Source organism: Cupressus sempervirens, chromosome 8, assembly GCF_028749045.1.
Source record: "Cupressus sempervirens isolate cs-2001-9-10 chromosome 8, ASM2874904v1, whole genome shotgun sequence".
Lineage (NCBI taxonomy): Eukaryota > Viridiplantae > Streptophyta > Pinopsida > Cupressales > Cupressaceae > Cupressus > Cupressus sempervirens.
The window spans coordinates 351,642,042-351,668,028 of NC_143125.1; the positions used below are offsets into that span (position 1 = coordinate 351,642,042).

At 37.1% G+C, this 25,987-nt stretch overlaps 1 protein-coding gene across 4 annotated transcripts in view; it reads left to right on the forward strand.

Moving 5' to 3' along the window:
* Nucleotides 1-24,964, forward strand: part of LOC149542784 (sterol 3-beta-glucosyltransferase UGT80B1-like) — a 126,148-nt gene extending 101,184 nt beyond the window's left edge. For 2 of the 4 annotated variants that reach the window (XM_089797679.1, XM_089797680.1), the window contains exon 15: nucleotides 24,439-24,964. In XM_089797679.1, coding sequence (XP_089653805.1) covers nucleotides 24,439-24,630 — 192 coding nt within the window. In that variant the 3' untranslated portion in view covers nucleotides 24,631-24,964. Of the gene's footprint in view, nucleotides 1-8,236; nucleotides 8,831-24,438 lie in introns of those variants that run through there. The other 2 variants (XM_089797681.1, XM_089797682.1) reach the window with 1 other exon arrangement.
* The last annotated feature ends 1,023 nt before the right edge of the window (nucleotides 24,965-25,987 follow it).

The following is a 25,987-nucleotide window of genomic DNA, read 5'->3' on the forward strand; positions in this document are numbered from 1 at the left end:
CCCACTTTGGAATTCCTTTAGCCTCGGAATACATTTGAGGTTCAAACACACTGTGAATGTTGGCCATAAGAGCAAAGTTAACAGAATCTGTAGATTTGTTCTTTTTCCAAGCAGTTCTCCCATCAATGAGCTCATCATCACGAAGAGCAGCAAGTGTTTTAGCCCACCACTTAGGCCGGATAGGAGAATGACCAACATTAGTACTAGGAGATGCTTGATCAGCAGGATCCTCATCAGAAGAATCTAGATCAAACTCAGGTGAAGCATCTACAAAGCGCGGTGATCCTGCAGGAGAAGCAGGAGGTGTCTGTACAGGTATCAGTGGAATAATTGGAGCTGTAGGAGCTACTGGAGCCCTCCCATCAGGTGGACCTAATGGAAGCCGAACTCCCAAATCATAGCCATAATAGGCTGGTTTGCTGGATCAGGAACAGGAGAAAATGGCATGAATGGTCCTTGTTGCTCATCAAAGACTACATCAGGATTGTAGATGAGACGAGATGTCTCAACATTGATTAGGCGATAGGCTTTGTGAAGACTGCTATATCCAGCAAGCATCAGTTTTTGACTCTTGGCATCCAACTTGGTGTGTGACGCATTAGGGATCCAAACAAAAGCAAGGGAGCCAAAAACCTTCAGGTGACTGATTCTGGGCTTGCGGCCTAACCAGGCCTCTTTCAGAGTTTTACCCTTGAGCGCCACTGTGGGTGACTAGTTCAACAGATAAATTGTAGTGTTAACTGCTTCTGTCAAAACTGCTTTGGAAGATGTTTGTGTTTGAGCATGGAACGAGCCATCTCGGTGATTGTTCTGTTTCGACATTCAACTACACTGTTCTGTTGTGGCGTGTGGGGTGTGGTTAACTGGCATTTGATGCCATGTGTATCCAAGAAGCTGGAGAAAGCATTAGAACAAAATTCCCCCCCATTGTCTGATCTAAGAGTAATAATAGATTTTCCAAACTCTTTTTCAACTAAAGGTTTAAACTTCTGAAGTACAGGAAATGCATCTGATTTTTTTTAAAGGAAATACACCCACATTTTTCGACTGAAATCATCAACAAACAACAGAAAATACCTGAACCCAAGAATAGAAGGAGTGGTCACAGGGCTGCAGATATCGGCATGAACAAGCTGAAGTACATGAGAAGCTCGGTATGAATCGCCACTGGTGAAAGGTGTGTGATGTTGCTTCCTAGCCTGGCATGCATCACAAACTCCAAGCTGTCGAGTCTGAATCTCTGGCAATCCAAGAAGAAGCTCATCCCAAGCAAGCTGTGAGAGATTATGCACATTTAAGTGCGCATATCGCTGATGCCAAAGTGTGCTGACAGAAGATCGCCGAGCAGCTATAGCTAAGTCTTGAGAATCACCAGAATTAGTAAGTCTGAAATGACCATGATCCTCAAGACTCACTGCAACAATAGACTTAGTCACCCGATCAGTAATGGTGTACTGATGTGAGCTGAAGGTGACTGCTAAGTGTGGAGAATGTCGCAGGAATTGATTGACTGAGAGTAGATTTAGTCCCATCCCTGGAACGTAGTATACATCAAGGAATATGAGATTCCTCCCAACAGACTGAATCTGAATGTTGTATTTATCGACAACCGTGTACTCTTCTCTGCCATAAAAAATAACAGTCTTTATAAAGCTGGTAGTCAGTAAACCAGTCTCTGCGATGAGTGAAATGTCGAGAGGCACCTAAATCAATGTACTAGGTAGATGACTTCACATGATCTAAAGGTCTTTTAGCCATGAAGGCATAAAAGACAGATTCCGCTTGCTCAGTGAGCTCTGTACTGTTTGCTTTGGGCTGTGAACCTGATTGCTTAGACTGTGCAGCTAAGTGCTTCTTACATTCAACCTTCATGTGTCCAAAGTTGTGGTAGTAGTTGCATTGAATGTTCTTCTTTCTGGAACCATCTGATGCTGGAGCAGAAGACTTCCGCTGAGATGGCTGCTGAAACTTGCCCTTATCCTTCTGAAAGGATTTCGCAGTAAAGGCTTGCTCTGTGGAGGTGGAACTGGAGCTACTACCGAACTGTTGTTTCCACCGATCTTGCTGAAGCAACAGTGTGTAGAGATCAGTGAACTTCAAATCAACACCAGTAGATGTGATGTTGAGAGTCTCGATAAAATGCTCATAGGATTTTGGTAAACTCCGAAGAGTGATAACTACAATATCCTCTTTCTCAATCTTGCGACCGATGGCAAGTAGCTGATCACGGATTTCCTGAATCCGATTCAGGTGTACCTGGAGCGAGGTGCACTCATCCATGACAATAGAAAACAGAGTGTTTTTTAGAAAGAAGGCTCTGCTTTTGTTAGAAGTCTCATGAAGGCCTTCGAGATTTGTCTAGATCTCAGCAGCTGTTTTGCCAGATGGAATCTGAGAAAGTTGATCATTAGCCACGGATAATTTGAGAAGCATCACTGCCTCTTGATTATTCAGATCCCATGTATCTTGATCAGGACTTGGAGTAGTCGGATGCTTCATAACACCTAGAACAAGTAGATCGGTGTTCCGATATTCAAAAATAGTGATGATCCGTTGCTTCTAGGTGCCATAATTGCGACCATTGAATTTGGAGTTATGCTCGAGCAAAATATTTGTCAGAGATGCCATGGCACATTTTGCAATGAAAAATTGTGAAAATCTGTGAAGGCACGTTCTTGGAGGCAAAAATACAGAAGACCGAGAAGAATCAGAGAGTGACCTTGAAGAGAGCTTGAAAACCCAGAAGGAATATGCTGTTGGTTTCTGGATCCACTGTATCGAAAATTGAGGCACAAAAATCGAGGCACCTCGAGAAAACGGATGACAACCTAGTTGAGCTCTCAAAAAACCCACCAAGAATTTGCAGTAAAATTTTTTCCAACCCCAAAAATTAGGGTTTTGGGCAAAACCCTAGTCGGTGGCTTGGAAGGTCGAATTTGTAGAAAAAATGGAGGTTGCTAGCAAAAACTGTTCTATTTTGTTCGGAATAGAAGCGTTTGTTATTGGAGCAGCATAGGCAATGAGTTTGTGCAAAACGAACTCTGTTTGCTCCCAAAAACGCTGGTCGTGACCTCTAAAAAACGCGAAATGTGTCCAAGTGCAGCTCTGATCTTTTTCAACTCGCTTGCAATTTGCAGTAAGAAAAATGACCCTTTTGGAATTGCGATGTGTAGACAAATCGACCACGATTTGTAGACGAGCCGAGGTAAAAAAAAAAATGTGAGTGGAGAAAACGGGTTTCATACGAAATTCTTTTCTTGTGTAACAGAAACTCTAGCCCGGTTTTTGGTAAAAGATCAGAAATAATTTCAAAAAATCTTAACAAATAATTTCAATAGAAATTATAAATTTTTCGAAAAAATTTGAAGTATTTGCTCTAATACCATATTACGGAAGTAATTAGTAAAATACTTGCTTGATATTAACAGAGACCAAAAGGTCAATTAATACAAAAGAATGAGACAATGTTTCCTTAGGAAACGATCGTAATGAATCGAAACATTCTATTCTAGAGAAAGTAAAAAACAAAAGCAAACTAAAGCTTATTAGATATTTACAATAGATAACCATTAACTAATAATTGACGACTTTATCTATTATTGTAATAATGACCATCTTTTCTCTAGAGGAGCTTTCAAACCATTTCCAATATCTTTACTTAGACTCTTCTAATATTGCATATATTTTCTTGCAATATTCAGTTGGAGTGGATCCGTCAATCTCTGCTCCACCTTCTAATGTGATAAGAAAGAGTGGTATATTCCTTTGCACTTCCATCTTGTACATCATCACTTGTTCCTGTTTTCTATCCATTTTCCTTTCCTGGCACATTTTTCATTCTTGACAGGGAGTGAGGTCAGAAAAAAGAGCATGAACATCAGCTACAGTATGAACACCATCCAAAAGGTTTGTCTTAAGTGGTGTGCCAGAAGGTTTCCAGTAACCAGTGCTTTGACTACTGAAATAATCACCTTCCTTCCGATGATGTGTAAATTCTGTCAAGAGTGCTTCTTCTTGATCTTTGGGTAGCCTATAAGCTGCTAGGTCCTGATCATCCCTGATCAGAGATTGTAAATCTAATGGCTTTAAGTAATGAACTTCTCTATGACTGTATCTCTGTAGCTAAAAGAATCTCATTATTTCTCAATGAGCAGGCACTGCTTACAGCCTGTACTAGATCCTTGCGTCTTCTCTGCTTTGGCACAGTCACAGTATAAGTTTTAGGTGGAGCAACACCTTGTATGCTAAATACCCTTACCGTCATTGTTCTGTTTGTAATTTGAAGGCAAAGACAATGATAAGTGCATAAGGGGATCACATGTCACTGACATTGTTGCAATCTGGACAAACCAGTGTTGACTCAAATTAACCTTGACAAATTTGCAATTATGAAGTCATTTTGTGCTAGATGATTGGCCCGGTATTCTTTCAGCTAGTTCTTCATCTGGTCTCCCATTTGCGTCTTTTGACTCAATGTAAGGCATGTGTTTCACATGATCTATGAAATATCCCAGTCGGCTCTAAGGCTGAGAATTGAGGGTTTGTTTGCAATTTGTAGTCTTTGACCAGCATATAATCTATTTTGAACTCTTCTGATATTCTGTTTTATTCTTAGTTTTGATGTCTTTCTAATTTTTTGGGGATTTTGATATTGATTTTTGCTAAAGATTGAACTACCAAACTATGCTGTAATATCCCGGATGAATATGTTTTCCCAATTTCTCACACAAGTATTCTCAGAAAATATAAACAAACAACTCATGCAAATACTTACAGCACTAAGCACTAAAATCATCAGCAAATGCCAATCTCAGAATGCCTATTTTATTCCATTTTCAGCAGTTCATTCAAAATAACCTAAGTTAGTGATGCTGGTTCGGATGCTAATGCGGGTGTGGGGTGCTGATGCGTGGATGCACAGATTTTTTTTTTGGGGGGATTTTGGATGTGTTTGGGTGCGTCTATATATATATATACACACACACACACACACACACACACACTATAATTTATGTATGCAAATTTAGTTTTTGAATATTTTTTCTTGCCGTGTCAGCCCTAAAACGACCGAGACATAACATGGAAAAAGAATCAAAGAATTGAAATTATTTTGTATAAGGTAATATTTTTCAATAGCGACATGCATTGTAGAAGTTAAACAACAAAACACATGGTACACTTATACTTGGCTTCTAGAATGATGAGAGTTTGTGAGAAAATTTGAAGGCCTAACTATAGGTAGGTTTTTGAATAAGCCTTGTTTGACTAACTTAGTGTAACAATTGAGAAATCTAATTGTTTTCAGCTACATTTGTATAATAAGTATATTGCCAGTGTCAATGACTGAAGTAGTTCATCTACATGACATTATAATACTGCAAAAAACTGATTGAGTTTCCTTAAGTGTTCTAGTCAGTTTGGCAGTGTATATTGACTGCGTTTCAAACAGTAAGCTTCAGACCAGTAATCAAGTGTTCGAGTCTCCCATTTGAGGTAAGGGGAAGATTCCGATGGAGAAGTAGAACATCGGAAGGAAGGGATTAGAAGGAGGAACAAAATAGGGGATCCAGTCATCCATATTCATGGAGGAGAGTATACAGTCCGGATGCTCTGCGGATTCGCCTGGATGGTTGACAGATGCTCTGTGGATGCTTTCCCAAGCATCCTGCAAGCATCCACAGACAGAAGCCATGCTTCCTGCCCACCTCCGTGCCGCTTCCAAACACATCTGTGCATCCCCATCCATCCGCACCCACATCTTGGCCAAAATGTCACGCATTGGTATCTTAGAAAATAACCAGCAGCAATATGATATTTTCGAAATGATTGTTACAATCAAACTTTCATTAGAATACTAATCAGCTTCAATTGCAAACACAAAAATGAGAGTCAGATTGGAGAATATAAATAAAGTTTAAGCACAAGTGAGAATCCTTACATGATGTCTCCATGGACAATGGATTTTTGTCCATTGTCTTTTGGCTAGAGGGTTTCCGTCCTCAAAGCTGGTTGAAGCTGAGCTTGCAATTCTTCAAGAGAAGAAATCTGAAATCCAAACCAATATTCAAGCATGCCCATTGAGTCTTCATTCCTTTAGTTTAATGCATCCATCTGTGACTTCAACTTCTCTTTCCTGTCTCCTTGTCTTACCATTCTGTCTCTTACTAACCCATTTTATAAAATTTAAATTGACTTTTAATAATTTAGTATTAAGTCTCCATAACTCAATTTTAACGCTTCATGAATTTGGCTTTAAATTTCCTAATGTCCCAAAAAATGGCACACTATAGTCCTCCCTCCTTGAGATTGCTTGTCCTCAAGCAATCAATACTAGGGTCCCATATCAATCTACAAGACACTCTAGAGCTCATACTGGTAACTCGGAAGTCATGCCATGTCATGCTGTGGAACCAAAGATAAGGTTGCAACTCATCTATCAATAAGATCCTTGGATCCCATGTCAACCTATAAAACACAGTTGCACCTCTCTAAAGCATTACTTTAATCACAACTGCTCCAAGCCTCAATCTATTTAGTAACTCGTCATAATCCATATAGTGCAAAGCATTCATCCTGTCAACTCTTGGATCCCAAACTAGCCTATCAACATGATCCTAGGAGTAGAATCAACCCACAATTCTTCTGTATCATCCAATTGCACGAGTATATCACTTTAACAATGCCAAAAATACCCCGACTACGCATGAAGATCAGCCCATTAAGCCACCAAATGTTTTGCTGTAGGACATACTGACATTAAGAATGATGTTGTAGGCTATGTTGTTCCCATGTACAAAATTTAACCCAAAGTCATGCCTTCACAAATACCCATGCGACTCAATATCTCCTGTAGGCCTAGACCAAATAGGTTAACCACCAATAATTGGAGTATGCAAAAGGATAAAATCACCAATTACTAAATAAACTGCTGCCATGTCATAAGAACTCGGTAACAAATCTATAGTTGAGCTGTAGAAACCTTCATTACTCGTTAAAGCCAACTCTAGACTTTTTGATTCACTACAAGAGTTATCAATCAAATCATTTTCTTCGCCCAAGAAATGATCATAAGTAAATGAAATTTCAGAAAAGGTATCACTTGATTTATCCTCATCCTTATGTGGAAACTTTGTTACCTCATGATAATGTGAAGGCACACAACTTCTGTTGTAAAACTCATAATTCCGGATTCTAACTTCTCGTTGGTCCCTTTGATCATCATTAGCGCAATATGTCTTGTTTGAGTAGGTAGAGGGGGGTATGATATGCTCACTTTCATCTTCACAAATGGTGTTGATTCCTTCGACAATTCATATAATCTCCTTGGCTATTGAATTAGGATCATCTCCCTTGTGAGTGGTGGCCATAGAAATCTTCTTTTCAGCTGTGTGCAATTAATAATGTGCCATAATTAGTTGAAGACAAAGTTCGTCTACCTCTTTTTCCATGTCATTCCCAAATTTGATAGCAAGTTCCTTAACTACTAAGAGCTTCAAGTAATTTGATTTCATCCTTTCGAATGCTTCCTTGATTGTTTGTAGTTGCATACTAGTGACCTCCGCACCAACTTCACTATCGGATGCTTGTTCCTTTTGATCACATTGTATCTTTATTTAATTTATATTTGCATCTTCTACCTGGAAGGCAAATGAATATTTTCTGAAATTGTGGACACCACTCTATTGCCTGCTACGTAATGAGATAACTCTTTGCGTTTTTACTCTCGTGGAAAGAATGAAAACAACATTGCAAGCTAACTATGATACTAATCTTCTCTCCCTGTGTTCAACCACCCAAGACGTCTCCAAGTCTTCAGTTCAAATTATCATCATTTCATTTCTTGGCGAAGGATTTCGACCTTGCTTTGTTTATATCCCATTTGTATTGGAGTGACTGTCCTTCCTCCGATTTGTTCAATAGAAAATCCTACTTCAAATAGCAATCACACTAGGAATCTTCAACTGCTTGTTCTCATGAATGGCTGACTACGAATATTTTATATATCTCGACTCCCAAGCTCATGCAATTTTGGAAATTGATTTAATGAGCATAGGATTCACGATGACTATAACTCTTGTTCCCCAAATGTTACCATGCCGTCCCAAGTTGTGTAGATAAATTCATTGAAATATTTTATATGCTCTTTCTCCTTTAACCTCAAAGCTCTTGTAGTTCTTTCAGCTTGATGCGGAGAATATAAAGAAAATGGAATCTGAAGTTCCTTTTCTGGATGCAGGTTTGAATTGTGCCACCTTTCTTATCAACCGCAATAGGAATCTCCTGATGTCTTCCAATCCTTGAGAACAATCAAAAGATCTTTCATAACAAAGCTCTTCTTATTTTGCTTTGTGAAGCACTCCAGAATTTGCTTGAAAAGCAAGAAAATGTAACCTGGGAAACCTGTCAACTATTGAATCGCAAATTGAAGGTCCCATGGATGTAACCTTCCACTAGCTGTGTAAAATTTCTTCGTTACTAAAGCCATTACACTGTAATATATTGGGTTCCACCTAAATAATTATTTGCAAGATTATTCATGCCAGACTATTAGAAACTTCAGCACAAAAAAATAATTCCTCAGCTTCTTAGGCTGGGGTCCTATGGGCACCTGCTTGCTTAAAATTAGAGTGGGTGCTGTTGAGCTTTTTAAGGAACATTTGAAGGGGAGCTGTCGCATGGGCATTAGATATAAATCTGCTTTAAGAAATTAGCTCCTAAATTCAAGGAAGCGGGTGGTCCCATGAATTTGAAAATGAAATCAGCTTAAACTTTTAAATTTATGATAATAATGTTTTATAATAATCATAATTAATTTTTTTAATTTTATAAATAGTGTACTTTGCATATATATGAATTCTTTAGAATCATGATACTTAATAAAATAAAATTGTACAATGTCTATTGTAATTTATTTAAATATAATAAAACTGAAAAAAAATTGTTTGTATTGTTTGAAAATTATATGATATTTCACATTTATCAAATTTTTTTTTTTTTAATCTTCATACATTTTTGTTATATTAAACAACATGAAAAAACAATATTGCTGCACATTCAACTAGTTTTGTTGATTTATGGGTGCGAAGCTCATTAACACATTATCATAAACCTACAATAATAGGTGCTCATGAAAGGTATATGTAAATTGATTTGAATTGTATACATCAAAGTTCTAGTATTCATATAATAACCGAAACTTAAACAAAAATATAAACTGTTTCAAAACAGAGTCAAATTCTCATTAACCTTTGATTTTTGAACAGCTCTACATGCTTACATTATTCATATGACCATTTACAATAGCTATTAATGCTTCTCGAGCAATTGTTGCACTTGGATCTGCCCTCTCATTAGTTGGCATATTTGTTCCACTTTCATCAAAAACATCATCACATGTATCATCTTCATCTTCCACATTTAATGTCATGTTATGCAATATACAACAACAAAATACAGTTTTTGGAAGTACTTCCAAATTTGGATGCCACATTTTTGATTCCAAAATCTGCCACATTTTTTTAGCCTCCCAAATGCACGTTCTACTACAATACGTGTTGATGACAACTTAAAATTGTATTCTCTTTGACTAGTTGTTAGACCTCCACTGAAAGGTGTAATTAACCACGGAAACAATGGATATCCTCCATCACCAATAATTTACTCCCTCATATTCAATGATCCAATTGATATTGAAGGCCCATTTAATCTCTCCCCGCCCTCACACATTCTATAGAAACCTAGGTTTCGTAGAAGTCTAGAATCATTAACAGAGCCAGGCCATCCTGTAAAAATATCCATGAAATACATATTTGCTGTCAACGATTGCTTGTAATGACATGCTATAATTATGGTCATGATCAAACCAATCAGAAGAGTACTCATTGGGCAGAAGATGAAATTGAATATGAGTTGCATCAATCGCTCCACAACATTTTGGAAATCCTCGTTTCTGACAGAAACCTTCTTTCACATGCTCAAGTGACATCTGGTTACTAGGCCATTTGGATATGATTTCGATGTCGAGAATAAAATACATTAATGAACTTATTTACAATTCTTACCACAGTGGACTTACCACAGCCAAACAGTTCACTAATGTTAAGCATTGTCATCTGGATGACAATCGTAAAACTGCAACAGCAACCTGTTTCTCGACTGGCAGTACCCTACTTTTTATGCTAGTAGCAAATGACTATGGTATTACACCTTGCTTCAACTCATCGTTCAAATTTTCACAAAAATTTTTAAATAATGCATAAGGCAACCTAAAAATGCTGCGAAAACATTCATCATCACATCTAACTTGGAAAATATAGTGGTGTCACCAATGTAAAGTGCGTGGCTTGACATACCACTCACCCTGAATTCTTCCTTCCCACTAAGAAATAGATAAATCATTTCCAATAATCTCATGGTCTAGCTCAAAATTGATTGCATGAAGGACGATTTCCATGTCATCTGAGTCCACTTTTGTCAATTATATCATTTTAGAGAAATCTACTCTACATTTCTTACAATTGTTTTGTATAATTTTTGAGCTTTGAGTTTCATTCCAAATTTGTAATACCAACTGGATAACATTTGATGCAACAGCAAGAAAAAATTTCATTATTTTGGCTGAATTGGAAGTCATTATGCAGTAGTTAAGTCCACCCTGCCAAAAACAAAATACAAAAAAATATTAACACTTCGAAAATTACATTAAAAATGGTAAGAAATACATTTTTAATATGAACACAAAAAAAAAAACAGATCAGAAATAATAGCTCCAAATATTATATATCAACATGGAATCATAAATCATTATTAACCAAAAACATAGCCAAAACAAAAGCAAGTATTTTCACTTTCCTTGCCATTAGAGGTTATGACTTCTTGCCGGATTTTTGATGCTACTAACACTTTATGAAATATATATGTATTCATCCATGAATAAGTCTGATCTAAGTCTGACAATCACTATAGGCAGCTACATAAATAAGGCATCTAACTCTACTTCATAAGGTGCTTACTAAAAATGCACATGGCGATTGGCTCCAAAATAATAATAAGCAATTGGACTCTATTTACCTAGGAAGGAAATTACGATTTATCACTGCAGTTCCTATTTGCAAAATCAGATTTAATGCATTTTGACCTATGGCTATACTGGTTTCAGATTTTATCCTTTTAGAGCTATGGCTGTACTGGTTTCAAATTTAATGCTTTTACAGCTATGACTGTACTGGTTTCAGATTTAAATCTTTTAGAGCTATGTCAGTGTTGGTTTCAAATTTAATGTTTTTAGAGATTTGGCTGTTTTAGAACTCTCACAATTCCCAACTCTATTCAATAAAGGATTTAACTAACAATAAAACATTCTGATTTTACTTCAGTGGATCAAAGCAAATACCTTTGCAATTAAAAAGAAAACTACTTTATTTTCTCAGCATTAAACTTCTCCCCATGTATGAACACTCCCAGAATTTTATCTACAAAATTAAAGTTCTCCCCATTTATGAACCATTCTAGAATTTCATTTACAGGTATAAAGACAATATAAGCACACCACTCAATACAGAAGCTTTCAAAAAGATGACACCAAAGATCCCAATGTAGAAGAGCTGCTAACAGATTGCATTCCGCACAAGAACCATGTAATAGAATATAAAATTATGAACTTATATTTAACTGAAAATCAAGCACAATTGTTCCATGAAAGTAGTGCACAAGATGAGCAAGTGCAATGATTTCAAATGTCAAACAAAATATTATTTGAATGCCATACAAAACTATAACCTATATAAGTAATAAAATTAAGCTGAATCATTTTTTAGTTGAAAATGATTCAAATATCTTAACCATTGCTTGGCCCATAGAACTAAGGGCAGCAACTAGGCTCATTTGCACATTGAGTTTTTGTTCTTCCAATTTGATCAAATTTTCATCATTTTTTCTTCTTTACTCAACCGCCTTTCCATCAAACCATAGTCTTTTTTATGACACCTCTCTATCAAAGCATAGTCTTTTTCATGACGTTTCATGCGGCCATCTTCAGTAAGCTGTGATGTAGAAACAACTAGTTTATTGTTTTCAAGAATTGTATCTTTCATGCCAGATGTTTTCAGAGTTGCCTTTAGTTTTTTCCTCTTGTATCCCTTTTCACTTTCATTGTCAGTATGTATTGACCCTTGACATGCTGCATTCATTGTATCAAATTCATCCATTGGAGAATTTTCATTTGGGATAGTGTTTTTGTCACTGGATGTATTAGTGTAGTAAGAAGTGTCAATAATAATGTTTCCAGGATCAATAACTCTATCATTCCCAAAATTTGTCTCCATTGCATCCATAAACTCCTTTGGGAAGTTTGATGGAAGTCTTTTTTCTGCTCTTTCCTTGGTTGTCATAGTCCAATAACTATCATGGCCAGAGGGAATATGGAACTCATAATCTCTTACTCTCTTGTAGTTTGGTAAAACATGCTCCCAACGGTCTCGACATTGATTTGCTGTCCGAAAGACTCCATGATGAGAACAATATTCCTCCACAATTTTCCACTTTTCAGTAGATGTTGTAGCCTTCTTCATTGGCCCACCATTTGAAAGTGTGTCTTTCTCATTGCACTTTGCTTCTATGAGGACTATGGTGTCCAAAATGGTCCATCGTGTCCTTCCTTTCTGTGTAGAAGAAGCCATAGGTGTTTTTTCTTGAACTTTTGATTGCTGTTCAAATGGAGTACATGGTATTGTTTCCTCATTTTCCCTCTCTATATTTTGAGAAATATCGGAGCTGAATGTTCCATTCATTGTCTGAGAACTTGGGACAAAACCAATGAACTCTTCATTAATATAATATATATCATCATCTTCTATGTCATTTTGGGATAACATTGCTGTAAACCTCCTAAAACCACTCTTCGTTGGTATTGGACGATGTATATTCTGTCCATTGCCAACAAAATATCTTGCTCCACACTGCAAATACATGATGAATATTTATATTTTTCTAGTAAGAAGATGGGAGTGACACACATAAGTTACGTAAGGAAAACCTAGTACGATTAAAAACTTTGAGTTTTGTATAACTGACAAGGTTGTCATCAGAATCTATATACAAAAGAAAAGAGCTGAAAGTGACAAATTAACACAACATTTAACTTTAATACACCAGCACAGGCAGTGGTTGATAGTCATGGTGAACTCCAAAAAATAGAACTACAAAAAGTTCCCAGTACCTTAGGCTCATAGCAATACTCAAGCATACCTTAGGCTCATACCAATACTCAAGCATTTCTGCTGACATCAAAAATTGTGTTTTAAACTTGGTCACCCGGACCAATACTTCTGCTGATCATTATTCAGTCAATTTACTGTTATGCCGATCAATTTTCAGCCAATCTGAACAATCCATGTTGCAGACAAAAAAATAGATCTCTTTGATTTGAGGCAGAACCAGCTGTTAAAATGGTGTTTCTGATCATCTTTATTTTGGCTTCATTTCTTGGAAACTACTTGAACTTCGAAGAATAAGTTAAGATCCCATATGTTTCAAGAACTTGTAAGGACCAGAAAACATTAGTTTTCAGATATGTAAACAGTGAGGTCAATATCAAGTGTTGTCAACTGAATAGACGATCATATGCTGTCATTTTCAGTCAGACGAAATCAACAAAGAATCTATACACAATTTCTAAAGGAACAACAATATAGTAAAAATGGATGAAGGCTTTGTCTTCACAACCAACTCAGGCACTCAGGAAGTGCCGTAGGTTGAGATTTTCTTGCAGATTAGATTGTGGCTGTTATTATATAAATAATTTTTTACTGTAGGATACATACCAACATTATATTTGCAATCAAAATCACTTAATTATTTTTGCAAGCAAAAACCTTCAACACAAAACAAATATCTATCATTAAAATGAATTTTGCTTGGACAACATTCCGTCATGGGGAGTCCACCATCATGCTTCATTAGGTAAATCAAAATAATCAATACAACTCCAACGTTGCTAGCTAAATGAATCATGTGTCATCTTCTTCTCTAACTAGATTGGTAACTAAGTATTTGATTCGAGAGTTCATCTTATAATTTGACCCCTGCATTATACTGTTTTATGCCTATCTAGTTGTTGTATTGCTCAAGGATTCTTGTTGCAATAAGCAAGGCTAGCTTTTATCAAAATTGTCCTGTAGTCTTATATTGCCCGCTACCCTACCAATTTTTCAATGATTAATTCCATTTACAAGTTGGAAAACCTTACTATAACGTTTCCTGGGCTCTGACATATGTAATTACTCTATAATATCAATATGGTACATATTTGTAATCATTTTTGGTAATGTGAATGAAGATATTCATATTAGCTGTGTGCTTGCTCTTTCAACACATTTCTATATGAGGGCTTGGTGTTGGCTCTTTTAAAAAATCAACCTTTCTATTAATCAGAAGGCTACTGCTTTTGTGTAACTTAATATGTGAACTATTTAAAGGTACCCGACATGCAGAGGCTCATAAGGACACCTGCTACTCTTTGTAAATTAGTGTCAGTATCTGAGTAAATTTTTATAAACGAGCATGACAAGTTGCAAGAAAAGCAGCTTTTGGAGCTTATGGCTAACTAGTAAGACGTGGGTGCTTTTAATGCAGTAATCTATGTCACAGATAATTTATCAGTCTATTATTTTGATGCCAGCTGGATTGCAATGGGTGATTGCCAAACTATTTGTTGGCCACATATTTTAGCATGACAAGTTTGGAGAAGGATAATTTCCTTAATAACAGCTTGCAAGGAACTCCCTGACTATAAAGTGACCCAATCGTCAAAGGCAAAATTCTAAAAATTTCCTCAATAGTGCTGCTGCATTGATACGCGCAGGTCCTACCAACTTAGAGACCGAGTAGTTTATCCAATTGTAGATTTAGGTCTAAGACTCATGTAATCCCTCTAGATGCTTCCCTTAGAATGGCAGGGGAAGCTGCCAGTTACAAAACCCAGGCATTATCTAGCTATAGGACTTTTTTGCACTCATCTTAGCTATGGATATGCTAGCTGATTCTCATACACAAACTTCCACTTCCTCATTATTCAATTCGCTGTGCACTAAATCTCAGACTCGAATTGCCTTCAGAGAAGGCCCACCCAGCAGTTCAATTCAAGTTGTTTGTTGTATCTTAGTTAGGTCTCAGTCTAGGTAACAAGAATAGATGCTCCAGCAGACATGAGGGTCCTAATCTATGAGAAATGGGATCCTGATTTTCATGCAAGTACCTATGTTTGCATGCACCGGCAGGAATCTGCTAGTGCTCCTACAAGCGCAGTTTGCACCGACAATAACTTATAGTCCCTAGAGACCGGTGTTCCTATGCAAGAGTGCCCGGTAGTACTTAAAGTGTATCCATTCATCCATCCTTCACCCTTCCCAACCAACAGACACCTCTCTATTCTAAAAGAGAGCCGAGGAAAAGCACTCAGAGGTGGCTTCATGCCCCTTTGATTCAACATCAGCATACACCGTTTGAAAATCCAATAAACCAATCCACCTAGACACCAACATTGAATCAATGATAGGAGCACGGGAGAGGCTCGCGGAAATCACCTCTCCTATATAAGATATTAGTGCGATGCTCCTTTTGCATTCAAAATTTGCAATCACACAAACAAAACAGAACCAGTACTCCACAATAATATATTATGAAGCATGCCCAGTTTAAAATGGTGTTACACATATGTCTATACATGTATGACAAATGTTTTTGAGAAGTCAGCAAATGTTTTTGAAAAGTGAAAACCCAAGCAGTCAGTGGATGTGAAAACCAGAGAAATTAAGATGTTAAAACATTGCGTAATGGCTTCCATTGCAAAGGGACGCAGAGAACAACTGAAACTTACAGGAGTGAAGAGAATAGGCACATTGGTATACGCTAGGGCTTTGAATTTTTTTTAATGGTGTGGGGCACAGGGTAGAGGATATACAGACCAAATAAATGAACTCAAACAAATCTGAACAAATCACATAGAATCCAAATCACATAGAATCCAAGCTGAAAATAGACCCACATAAAAAACCCACACCTGATACATTTTCCCCCGACAAAAAAGTCAAAATGCACATGCATAAGTCTAAAAAACTAAAATATTTTACAGAGAACGCACTGCAAGGAGAAAGTAGAAATAATATACATTCGTTGGTAGTGGTAGTAAATCAACGAAGACAAATAGAAAAAATTAACGGGTAACTTTCTTCTGCTTCCTGTGTCATTCTCCTCTCTGTAGTGTGCAAGCGCAATCACACACAGGCAGCATATGAAATATTAAAATTATAAATTGTTCTGTTTAGAGTTTTTGGCGGGATGATTTCACTTTGGAGGGAAAATGAAGGGTAGGTTCTTGCCAAGTGGCAGAATTCTTCCCTAAGCTGGTGTGGCTATTTCCAGCCCCACCCCATTTTTATCCACTTAACTAAAAAGTAGGGGCTCCTACTTAATAGGAAAAGATTCCAAATTAAGCTTTAGCCTCTCCAAAAAATAATCATGGGACCTCCCGCTCCTTAAATATAGAGCCCAAGCCCCCCCCATGGGACCCCTACCTTAGAATAAAGAACTTTAATTATGAACCTCACAGGCTGACAAGATACACTGCTCTAATACTACTGTAATATCCTAGTTGGATATTTTATCCCAATTTCTCACACAAGTTTTCTCAAGAAATTCAAACAAATGACTCAGGCAAGTACTTACAAAATTAACGTGTAAAATCATCAGCAAATGGCAATTTTAGAATTCCTATTTCATTCCATTTTCTGTAGTTCATACAAAATAACCAGCAACAATATGATATATTCCAAATGAACAAAACAATCAAACTTTCATTAGAATACTAATCAGCTCCAATCATATACACAGAAATGACAGTCAGATTGGAGAATAGAAATAAAGTTTAAGCTCAAATGAGACACTCATAAGACGTCTCCATAGACAATGGGTTTTCGTCCACTGTCTTCTAGCTAGAGAGTTTCCGTCCTCAAATCTGGCTGAAGCCGAGGTTCCAATTCTTCAAGATAAGAAATCTGAAAATCCTAACCAATATCCTATCATGCCCGATGAGTCTTCATTTCTTCATTTTAATGCATTGAGTTGTGATTCTTCAACTTTCCTTTCCTGTCTCCTTGTCTTCTTGCCATTTTGTCTCTTACTATCCCGCTTCATAATATTAAATTGACTTTTGAAAAATAATTCTGCATTAAGTCTAAGGGGTTTAGCTTAGTTGGTTGAAGCAATGAGTTCTCAATGTGGAGACCCTAGTTCAAATCCCAAGAGGGACATCTTTGTGGAATTCTAAGTTGCAACTCTTGGTCTTCTATTGGTTGTACTTGTTTCATTGTAAAAGGTGGATTCTAAGTTGTGGCTTGGTTTCCAAATGTTGTTTCTAGTGTGGTTTGCATCTGAGTTCTTAAATTGAGTTCACGGGACTAAATATCATTCCCTGCAAAATGATGACTTTCCAATATGAATTCCTTCCTCCCACCATTGCAAAGTGTCTGAAATTAATCTTTGCATATTAAATGACTAGCTGGGGTTGTCCCAACTAGTAGGCTCAAGGGGTGACGCCCTTGGGCTTGTAGAAGCTGTGCTAGCTTAACTTGGGCTCTCCATAGGGAAAAACGACAATTTTCCCAAAACAAGATATTCAGAAATGATGCCGCAAGCCATTTCTTATTGCCCCAGCTGAACCTGCGATCCACAATTTCCTCCTGCGAGTCGGTGTTTGGCACCCAAACTCTCTCTTCTCTTCCATGTGCATGGAAATTTGGCAAATAATAGGCTCCTTTCTAAAGTTCACAGAAAAATTTAATTCTTACTATAGTTCTTGAAACCCAAAGATGAAACTCTTTTCCAAGCCATTCCATTCACGGAAATTTACAAAGTATTGGCCTATTATTTTAAAATTAAAGGCATTTTTTAAATACCTAAGCCTAAAACTTTATTATATATTTTTTATTGTTTTCAAGTAATGATAAAATAGCAGCTAAGGCCAAAGTTTATTTTATTTATTAAAGTGAATTTTTATTTATTCACTTGTTATAATCTATATAATGAAGTGAATAGAACATTCACTTACTACAATTTATTTAGAACTCCACCTAGGAAATATTTAATTATTTTCTTATGAATTAATAAATTTAAGCTCCAAGTTCCAAATGGATCCACAAGACTTCACAATCACTCTGTAGGCCTTGGTGAGTCTCCCAAACATCCTGTCGGCCTATGGGAACTTGAGTCATAGGCCAACCTCAACTCTGTCTCCAGACGCCTAGAAAGGGGGCATTATAATTTAAATCTTCATGAAGCCTATCTTATAGAAATGCTAGCAACTCTTCTGAACCATGCAGATTGTAGCCACTAAATTGAGGTGTACAATGAGCAAGCTTTATTCAGCTTTGTATGTCCTCACTGGTGGCAATGGTTCCAAAATTGTCACGCTACCGTCAACTTGGGAAGCCTATATTGTACTCTTTATAGAAAGTTCAAAATGCAATATCAGATTCTGATAGGGTTCTAGGAACTTTCTCTAGATCTGCCGAGATTGATGTAAATCCTCTCAATCTTGCTAATTGTAACGTTGCCATCATCATTTCAAACGAGTTTTCAAAACATTATCAAATCTCAACATGCCTGTTTAAAGTATGTTGAGGTTCCCAAACCAATTTCGAGCTCCACTGCTCACTTTGGAGCCTTTCCTTCTTTCCATGTTTGGCATGTTGGATTTTAAAGGCAAATATGGAAGTATGCCAAAATTGGCAGATCTAGTAGAACCGTGTGTCAGGATACATGAATTTTTGCTTGTTGTCAGAGAAAGGATGAGGTCTTGGAATTGATTTCGGGTTCCAAAGGCTGTTTGAGAAAATGTACAAAATGCAAAAATCATGAATTATCTTGAGGATAGTTCCGTCAATGAACGTGGGGCCCTAATAGGCTGTGAAACTCCAAAAGACTAACTTCTCAACGCTTCCTCCATGTCTTGCTGGGTTTCAAAACTTTCTTCGCAGATATGATTAAGTATTGGGCCCTGGTATTGTTTGAATCACCTCATTGGGAGCCAATGAGGCTTTTGGAGCTTCACAAAACTTGGGCCTCTGTTTCTACTAACATCATTCTTGAAGGTGTTCATGTCTCACTTCAAGGATGTGACTAGATGTTCTTTGAGCTTGATATATACTTTCACCTATGCATTTCAATATTGCTATATTTGTAGTTTTATGCGGCATATCGGGTTCCAATGCCAGTTATGGACAATGAAAAATGCTGATGTCTTGATAAAATGATACCTCTTTGAGTAATTTCTTATGAGCTTATTCCACTTGTCAAAAGTATTTTATGAGAGTATCCAAACCTTTTTAGCACACACTAGTATTCCCCTCAGAGCCAGACCTTGGATCAGCTCATCACTGACTTCTATCCATCCATGCCCGATTCCAGGGGCATGAAACGACTGCATGCACGCATCTCTAGCCACACCAGATCGGTCAGACCTTGGTGTGGGTTCTTCGGATAGCAGCACCCTATTCCCACTGCTACTCAGAGACAGAGATGGAGCCAGGCCCTGACCCTTGTCCTGGGCCTTATCCCTTTGTGCGAGATTTCTTTGTACCAAGAAAGGATTGATGGTCCTTCTCTCTATCTTCTTGTTGTTTCCCTTTCTCTTGTTTTCCTGTTTAGTGGTTTTTCTCTGGACTCCTTTTGGCGCTCCTGCTGGTCTATTCTTCTCTGCACTGTTGTATCTTTCAGTTCCATAGACCCTTGTTGGTCCTCTTGTTGGACATTAATATTATTATCTTATCTATCTGTCAAACACATCATTTACATTAGAATTGGAGGAATCATATTTTTGTGTGGTTCTTGGACCTACTTTGCAGGCCACCAAGAAATTTAGAATTGGCACTCACACTGAAGACATCTCCTTTAAAACACATCCAGTTTTGTTTAATACTAGAAAGTGAACAGAATTTTAATGCTGAGTTCTTTGGAGTCACTGTTTTGAAAATTTTGCAAGCCATTTGACTGAAGTCTCCATGCTTTTGTGGGATCACGAGGCTAAAATTTGGTGAACCAGAAAATGATGGGGGAGGGGAAATTTAAAATCCCTTGGTTCCAAATTGCAGGCAACAATTTAAAACCTTATTTATGACAAAAAGACTAGCTTCCAAAACAAGATATCTACTAAACAACAGTGACTGAATTCAATAACATTTTATAGCTTCCTATACAAGCCATTTACCCCTTCTCTTAAAGCAGCTTTTACTGCTGCTCATCAGCACTTATGTAAATAACATAATCTGACAAAATGTGAGCTTTATAGAATTATATGCCGTTTGCATTAAATATTTTTAGTAGCTGGTTCACCATACAAAAAGAATGTAAAAATCACATATACAAAGTTTCGCAACAGATTTGAAGTTATTATATAAATAAATGAAATATATGTGTTTGGATATATTTATATGTATATGCATATGTACACCCACACACACAGACAATTATTAAATTAGAGTTATTAAAAAAAACAATCTTATTGAATTTTAAAGATAATTCTTTTGAAGTATCTTAGAAAACCAATAAGAGGTGCCACCATTTCTTCCAAGGACTTGAGCCTTGCGGGTGCTTCGACACGATGATCTGTCATGTCTATAAACAATTAAAAATCAAACCATGCTCAGCCTGTGTTTTCATTTTGGAAGCTTCTCCCCTCTTTGTCATTTTTTCCATAAGCATATCGGACCCAAACACGTACCAAACTTGTACCTGGATCTAGCAAAGTAGCTGACTAACCTGGCTATCGAGTTGAATGACAAAGTATGCGGCACTTCTTATTGAATTTTTAAGATAATTCTTTCAAAGTTTCTTAGAAAACCAATGAGAGGTGCCATCATTTCTTCCAAGGACTTGAGCCTTGCGGGTGCTTCAACACAATGGTCTGTCATTTCTACAAAACAATTAAATGTCAAAACATGCTCAGCCTTTGTTTTCATTTGGAAGCTTGCCCTCTCTTTGTCATTTTTTGCATACGCATATCGGACCCAAACACCTACCAAACTTGTACCTGGATCTAGCAAAGTAGCTGACTAACCTGGCTATCGAGTTGAATAACAATGTATGTGGCACTTATGTCTTCTATCTTGTGAAGCTTTGTCCGTAAAGCTTGTGGACCAAATAGAAACTTGTCTGTGTATCTTCTCCTTTTGTTTCTGAAACAGTAGCCTGCTTTTATTAACCCAGTAAATTTCTTCATGCTTATTACGATGTTGAAATGTCTAATATGGGTCTATATGTAGCTCAAGTATGACATCATAAACTAGTTTTGACATGTGATAATAACCTTTATCCACAATGCCATATGCATGTGCAATGACAAATGTGAGGGGACAACTATGACCAAGATGTCTCAACAGTTCACTTGTTTACGGTCAACTTTTAGAGCTTATTTCAACCTTCTAAGTGATCTAAACTCATATTAGTTTTACTTGGGTGATCTCCACCCATCATGGCACATAATTTTGGAGTCCCATTGTAGGGCTGACCATTAGCAGAAATTGAATTACATGTCAATAAATGCATGTTCAACTATGCAATTGGATATTCTCCAGATGCAGGCTGACTTAAGACTTCTGTCCACATAGCAGGTGGAACTTTGGTGGGAAAATACAGTCTTTAAATTGCATGTGAGATCCATACAGTGATTTTGTAATAGTGGATATTCCAGTGAAGAGAGAGAGCAAGGTCACAACCAGTCAGCTTGGAGCAGAACTATAACCTTTAGTTAGGCCTGTGGTGAAGGAAGGGCCATGAAGCATAAAGTGAGCCTGCCATTCTAGTCTGGGTAAACTTTTAGTATCTCATAACTAGATGGTTATTCTCCTAGCTTACTTGAGTACAAGGGAAAAATTTGGAGATGTTCAGTCTCTCACTTGTTAAGACCATTTTCATATGGTTGAAACTATTGTATCCCACTAGGGCTTGTGGCAGGATCATACAAATAGTATTTTGCATCTCGCTGAAGGTTTTATAAATGGGGTAGCAAGTTAAGGGGGCTTAACCTTGGACAAACTCCATAGTTAAGCATGCTTGAACTGGAGTAATATTGGGATGGGCGACCTTTCGAGAAGGCCCAATGCTTCACCCTTGTGAACATCATCTAGATGATGGGTTCATGTGAACTACTATTCATGAAAACATAGGTCAATGAATCTGACTAAAAAACTACACAATTGAATCATGATAGCAATATCATAGTGTTGCCCAGGGATGCATCCCTGATGTATTTTCAGCTGTCCCTGTCCTGGAAACATCTCGGAGGCTTGGGGAAACCTAGGGGACTTTGACTTTGACTTCTAGAACAAATTAGACTTTGACTCTCAAAGTAACGCAATTTGGCATGTGAATTCTGCTGATTCTTATATTTTGAGGTTTTATTATGTATAAGTACATGCTTTATCCATGTTTTCATATAAATATTTTGGATTTCTCTATATATCTTAATTTTCCTTATTGTTATATAGTTGTCCCCATTTGCTGCCACGCTCTTCCCCCCCCCCCCCCCAATCCCCAAAATTGGCAAAATCTTTTGCCATCCCAAAAATCCGTCGTGCTGTCCCCTGCCATCCTTGTCCCGGAAACTTGGGGGAACATAGCAATATCACAATTTGATTGCTATGGAAAGCATCTCATACTTATCATTAATGAGCTAAGGGCCTCTATAATTAACGGTTCACAAGGAACAAAACCTGCTGAAGGGTTTTCAAATGGGGTAGCAAGCTAAGTGGGCTTAGCGTTGGGGGAAGCTCCTTAGTTAAGAAGGCTTGAGCTGGAGTCATATTGGGATCGGTGATCTGTGAAGTTGCAGGGCCTCACCTCTGTGAACATCACCTAGATGCAATGAGTGCTAAATGTTCCATTCATTATCATGAGAGATGGGTTCTTGTGAACCACTACTCATGAAACATGGGTCAATGAGTCTGATTCAAAAACTACATAGTTGAATCCTTGTAGCAATATCACAATCTGGCATCTCCTTAGCTTCTCAATGTACATAATTTGAATTGAGTAGGCTACTTATGTTAATAGAGGTCATAAAACCATTTTGGGGAGCACATTACACGAACTTGTAAGCTGACCTATTTATAGAAGTTATAGGTACAAATATTCTCCAAATCTGAAATCACTCAGCCATGGGAAAAGTTTGAGATGCCGAGTCTCTTCCTTGAGGTCTATTTTGCAAAGAGCTTGAAAGTTTGAAACCATTGTATACCATCTGTCTGCAGTATGTTGTATTCAAATAGTCTATATCACATGATAAACTCTTGAATGGACTAAAAGGTGCCCCACTTTGGAATCTTTTGACGGGTCATCAAACCATCTTAGAGGATCACATAATAGGTAAAAATATACCGAGTCCCTTAACAAACCATAAAAGAGTGACCTCTCTTGGATCACATAGAGATGGCATCATATCTTTTCTTTAGTAGTTTTAGCTTATGGTAGTCTGGGAGATTGTTCAAACGATATGTAGTGTTCTAGATACATTCTGAATTACAGGAGTTGGATGGAGGATACAAGCAAACTCATCTTGGCTAGTAAAACCATTTTCATAAACCCATTTCCTTCTTGACTTATGCTGCTCATTTTGGTTACAGATCTCATATTCCTTTTTTTCAGTGTAGTTGGTATTAGTGATTTATTGGCTTTAGCTAGATCCTGGGGGTCATGACTTGACTTGCATCAATGCACTGTCTTAAGAGGAAACTAAGGAAAAAACAGCTATACCATGTAAGTAGTATATCAGTCCGAGAATAATGGGTCATTGTTACTGAACCTTTTATATTTACAGTAAGAGCTGGCAGAAAATCCAGTCTATAAGATAATTATGTAATATCAATGAATCATAGAAGTAGTTGCCCCCTCTTATGATGTGATGAGTTTATGAATAAATAGCCAGACGCAGGAAAACCGGAAGGGCTTCTTTGGCTGACACAAATTAATCAGAAGTCATGTTCTAGCCATAATATTGCTTTTTACTGGCATTGAAAATAGGACAAAAAGCATAGGAGCCCTTGGAAACGTCAAAAATGTTTCCATATAGATTTCTTGGGAGAGTGTCCCCTACAATGAAAACTGTGACCAATTAATTTTGCGTCTTGTGCATGCTGCAATTATAATATGAAAGTTGAAAACAAAATGCAAAAAAAGTCTAGTACCTTTTTTTATATAGTTGTTTTGACTTTTGCTCCGGACTAACTCATTCAGAGTATATTTTTCAAAATCTTATATTCAGGAGGTTGCAATGATTGAAAGAGACATTTTTGCAAACATTTATTTTAACGTGGAAATAGACGTAATTCTGTTGTACCCTGATCTGAATTTGGAAGGATGGAGTCTGATAACTTGAAGTCTAATTTGCAGGTGAAAATGAAGGCTGTGGAGTTGGCGAAACATATTGAAGAAGAGGATGGTGTTGTTGCAGCTGTAAATGCTTTCCACAAACATCTACCAATACCATTGCCAGAGCCTGAACCAACTCCAGAATCTCCAAGTGTTTTAGAATGCATTTTCACCACATTAGAGAGATGGTTCTGTTTTCCTTGCATCAACTAAAGTATCTGGATGTACATTTAGTCTCTACAATTGTTGTCCAAATGTAGCATTAGCACGTGAGATACATTGTCACTAGTCTTTCAGTTGTCCATATGCAGCTTGAGTGTACGAGGTCCATTTTTTCTTGCCTGGTGTATTATTTTCTATAAAGGCGGCATGCATGTAAAGTAGGCCCTTCCCATTTACGACAAAGAAATTGTAATTCATACTCCAGTTTACTTCATTTTTTATGCCTTTGTACCATAATTTCTTGCCACTTCCTTGTAAGGTTTACATATTTTATCCATTCATAACATATTAGTGCCAAAATAAAGGCAAAGTCCCTTTCGTCTCACCCTAATGGTATGGTTATCTTCTTTCAAAGTAAACACTTTCCAGTCTGCTTTCCTACAAGATTTAGTACTCACCATTTCTGGAATCTGTATCCTATTACAAAGATTGAGATATTGAAGGACTAAATGTCCCCTCATGCAAGCTTTACGAAAACAGGTATACAGGTATACAAATTAGATCATGTGGCTTGTGAAATTTTTGTTCCTGTAATTGTAAGAGGAAGGTTTAATAAACATTAAACTTGGATGTATGTAAAAGTTAGAAGGGATCATTGTTTCCGTATTCTCTTAATCGAGTTCAAGTAATGTATATTACTTTTCTTGAGTTGACATAGGAGAGGAGAATACATAACAACTTAGAGGGGATAAACTTACACCAAAGTCTTTGACTAATCCTCATTTACTTGGATTAAATTGTGTATTATTTTAGGACAACATTCTTTGTTTAAACAAAACATCCCACCTATCATGTCTTGTGTTTACACAAGATATGACATGTAATGAAAATAACAATTTGTTACGAAGTAAATCAAACATCCACACATGCAACACTTAAACACGTATTTTTCACGTGGAAACCTTCGAACAAAAGAGAAAACCATGTTGTGAATTAATATCCACAATTTCTTAGTACAAAACATCCCACCTATCATGTCTTGTGTTTACACAAGATATAACATGTAATGAAAATAACAATTTGTTACAAAGTAAATCAAACATCCACACATGCAACACTTATACACATATTTTTCACGTGGAAACCTTCGGACAAAAGGGAAAACCATGTTGTGAATTAATATCCACAATTTCTTAGTACTCTAGTAATAAGTTGCCATGTTAGGAGCATTACATCCAACTTGGTTAAGAGTATTTAGCTCTGTTAGGAGCTTACAATGAAGATATGTTAAGATCTACCCATTTAAGGGATTTAGAACTCCTTCAAAGAGTAACCTTGTTAGAGGATTTGTTCTTCAGACTTGTTAGGATCCTGCACACCTTGTTAGGAGTGACCCTATTAAGGAATT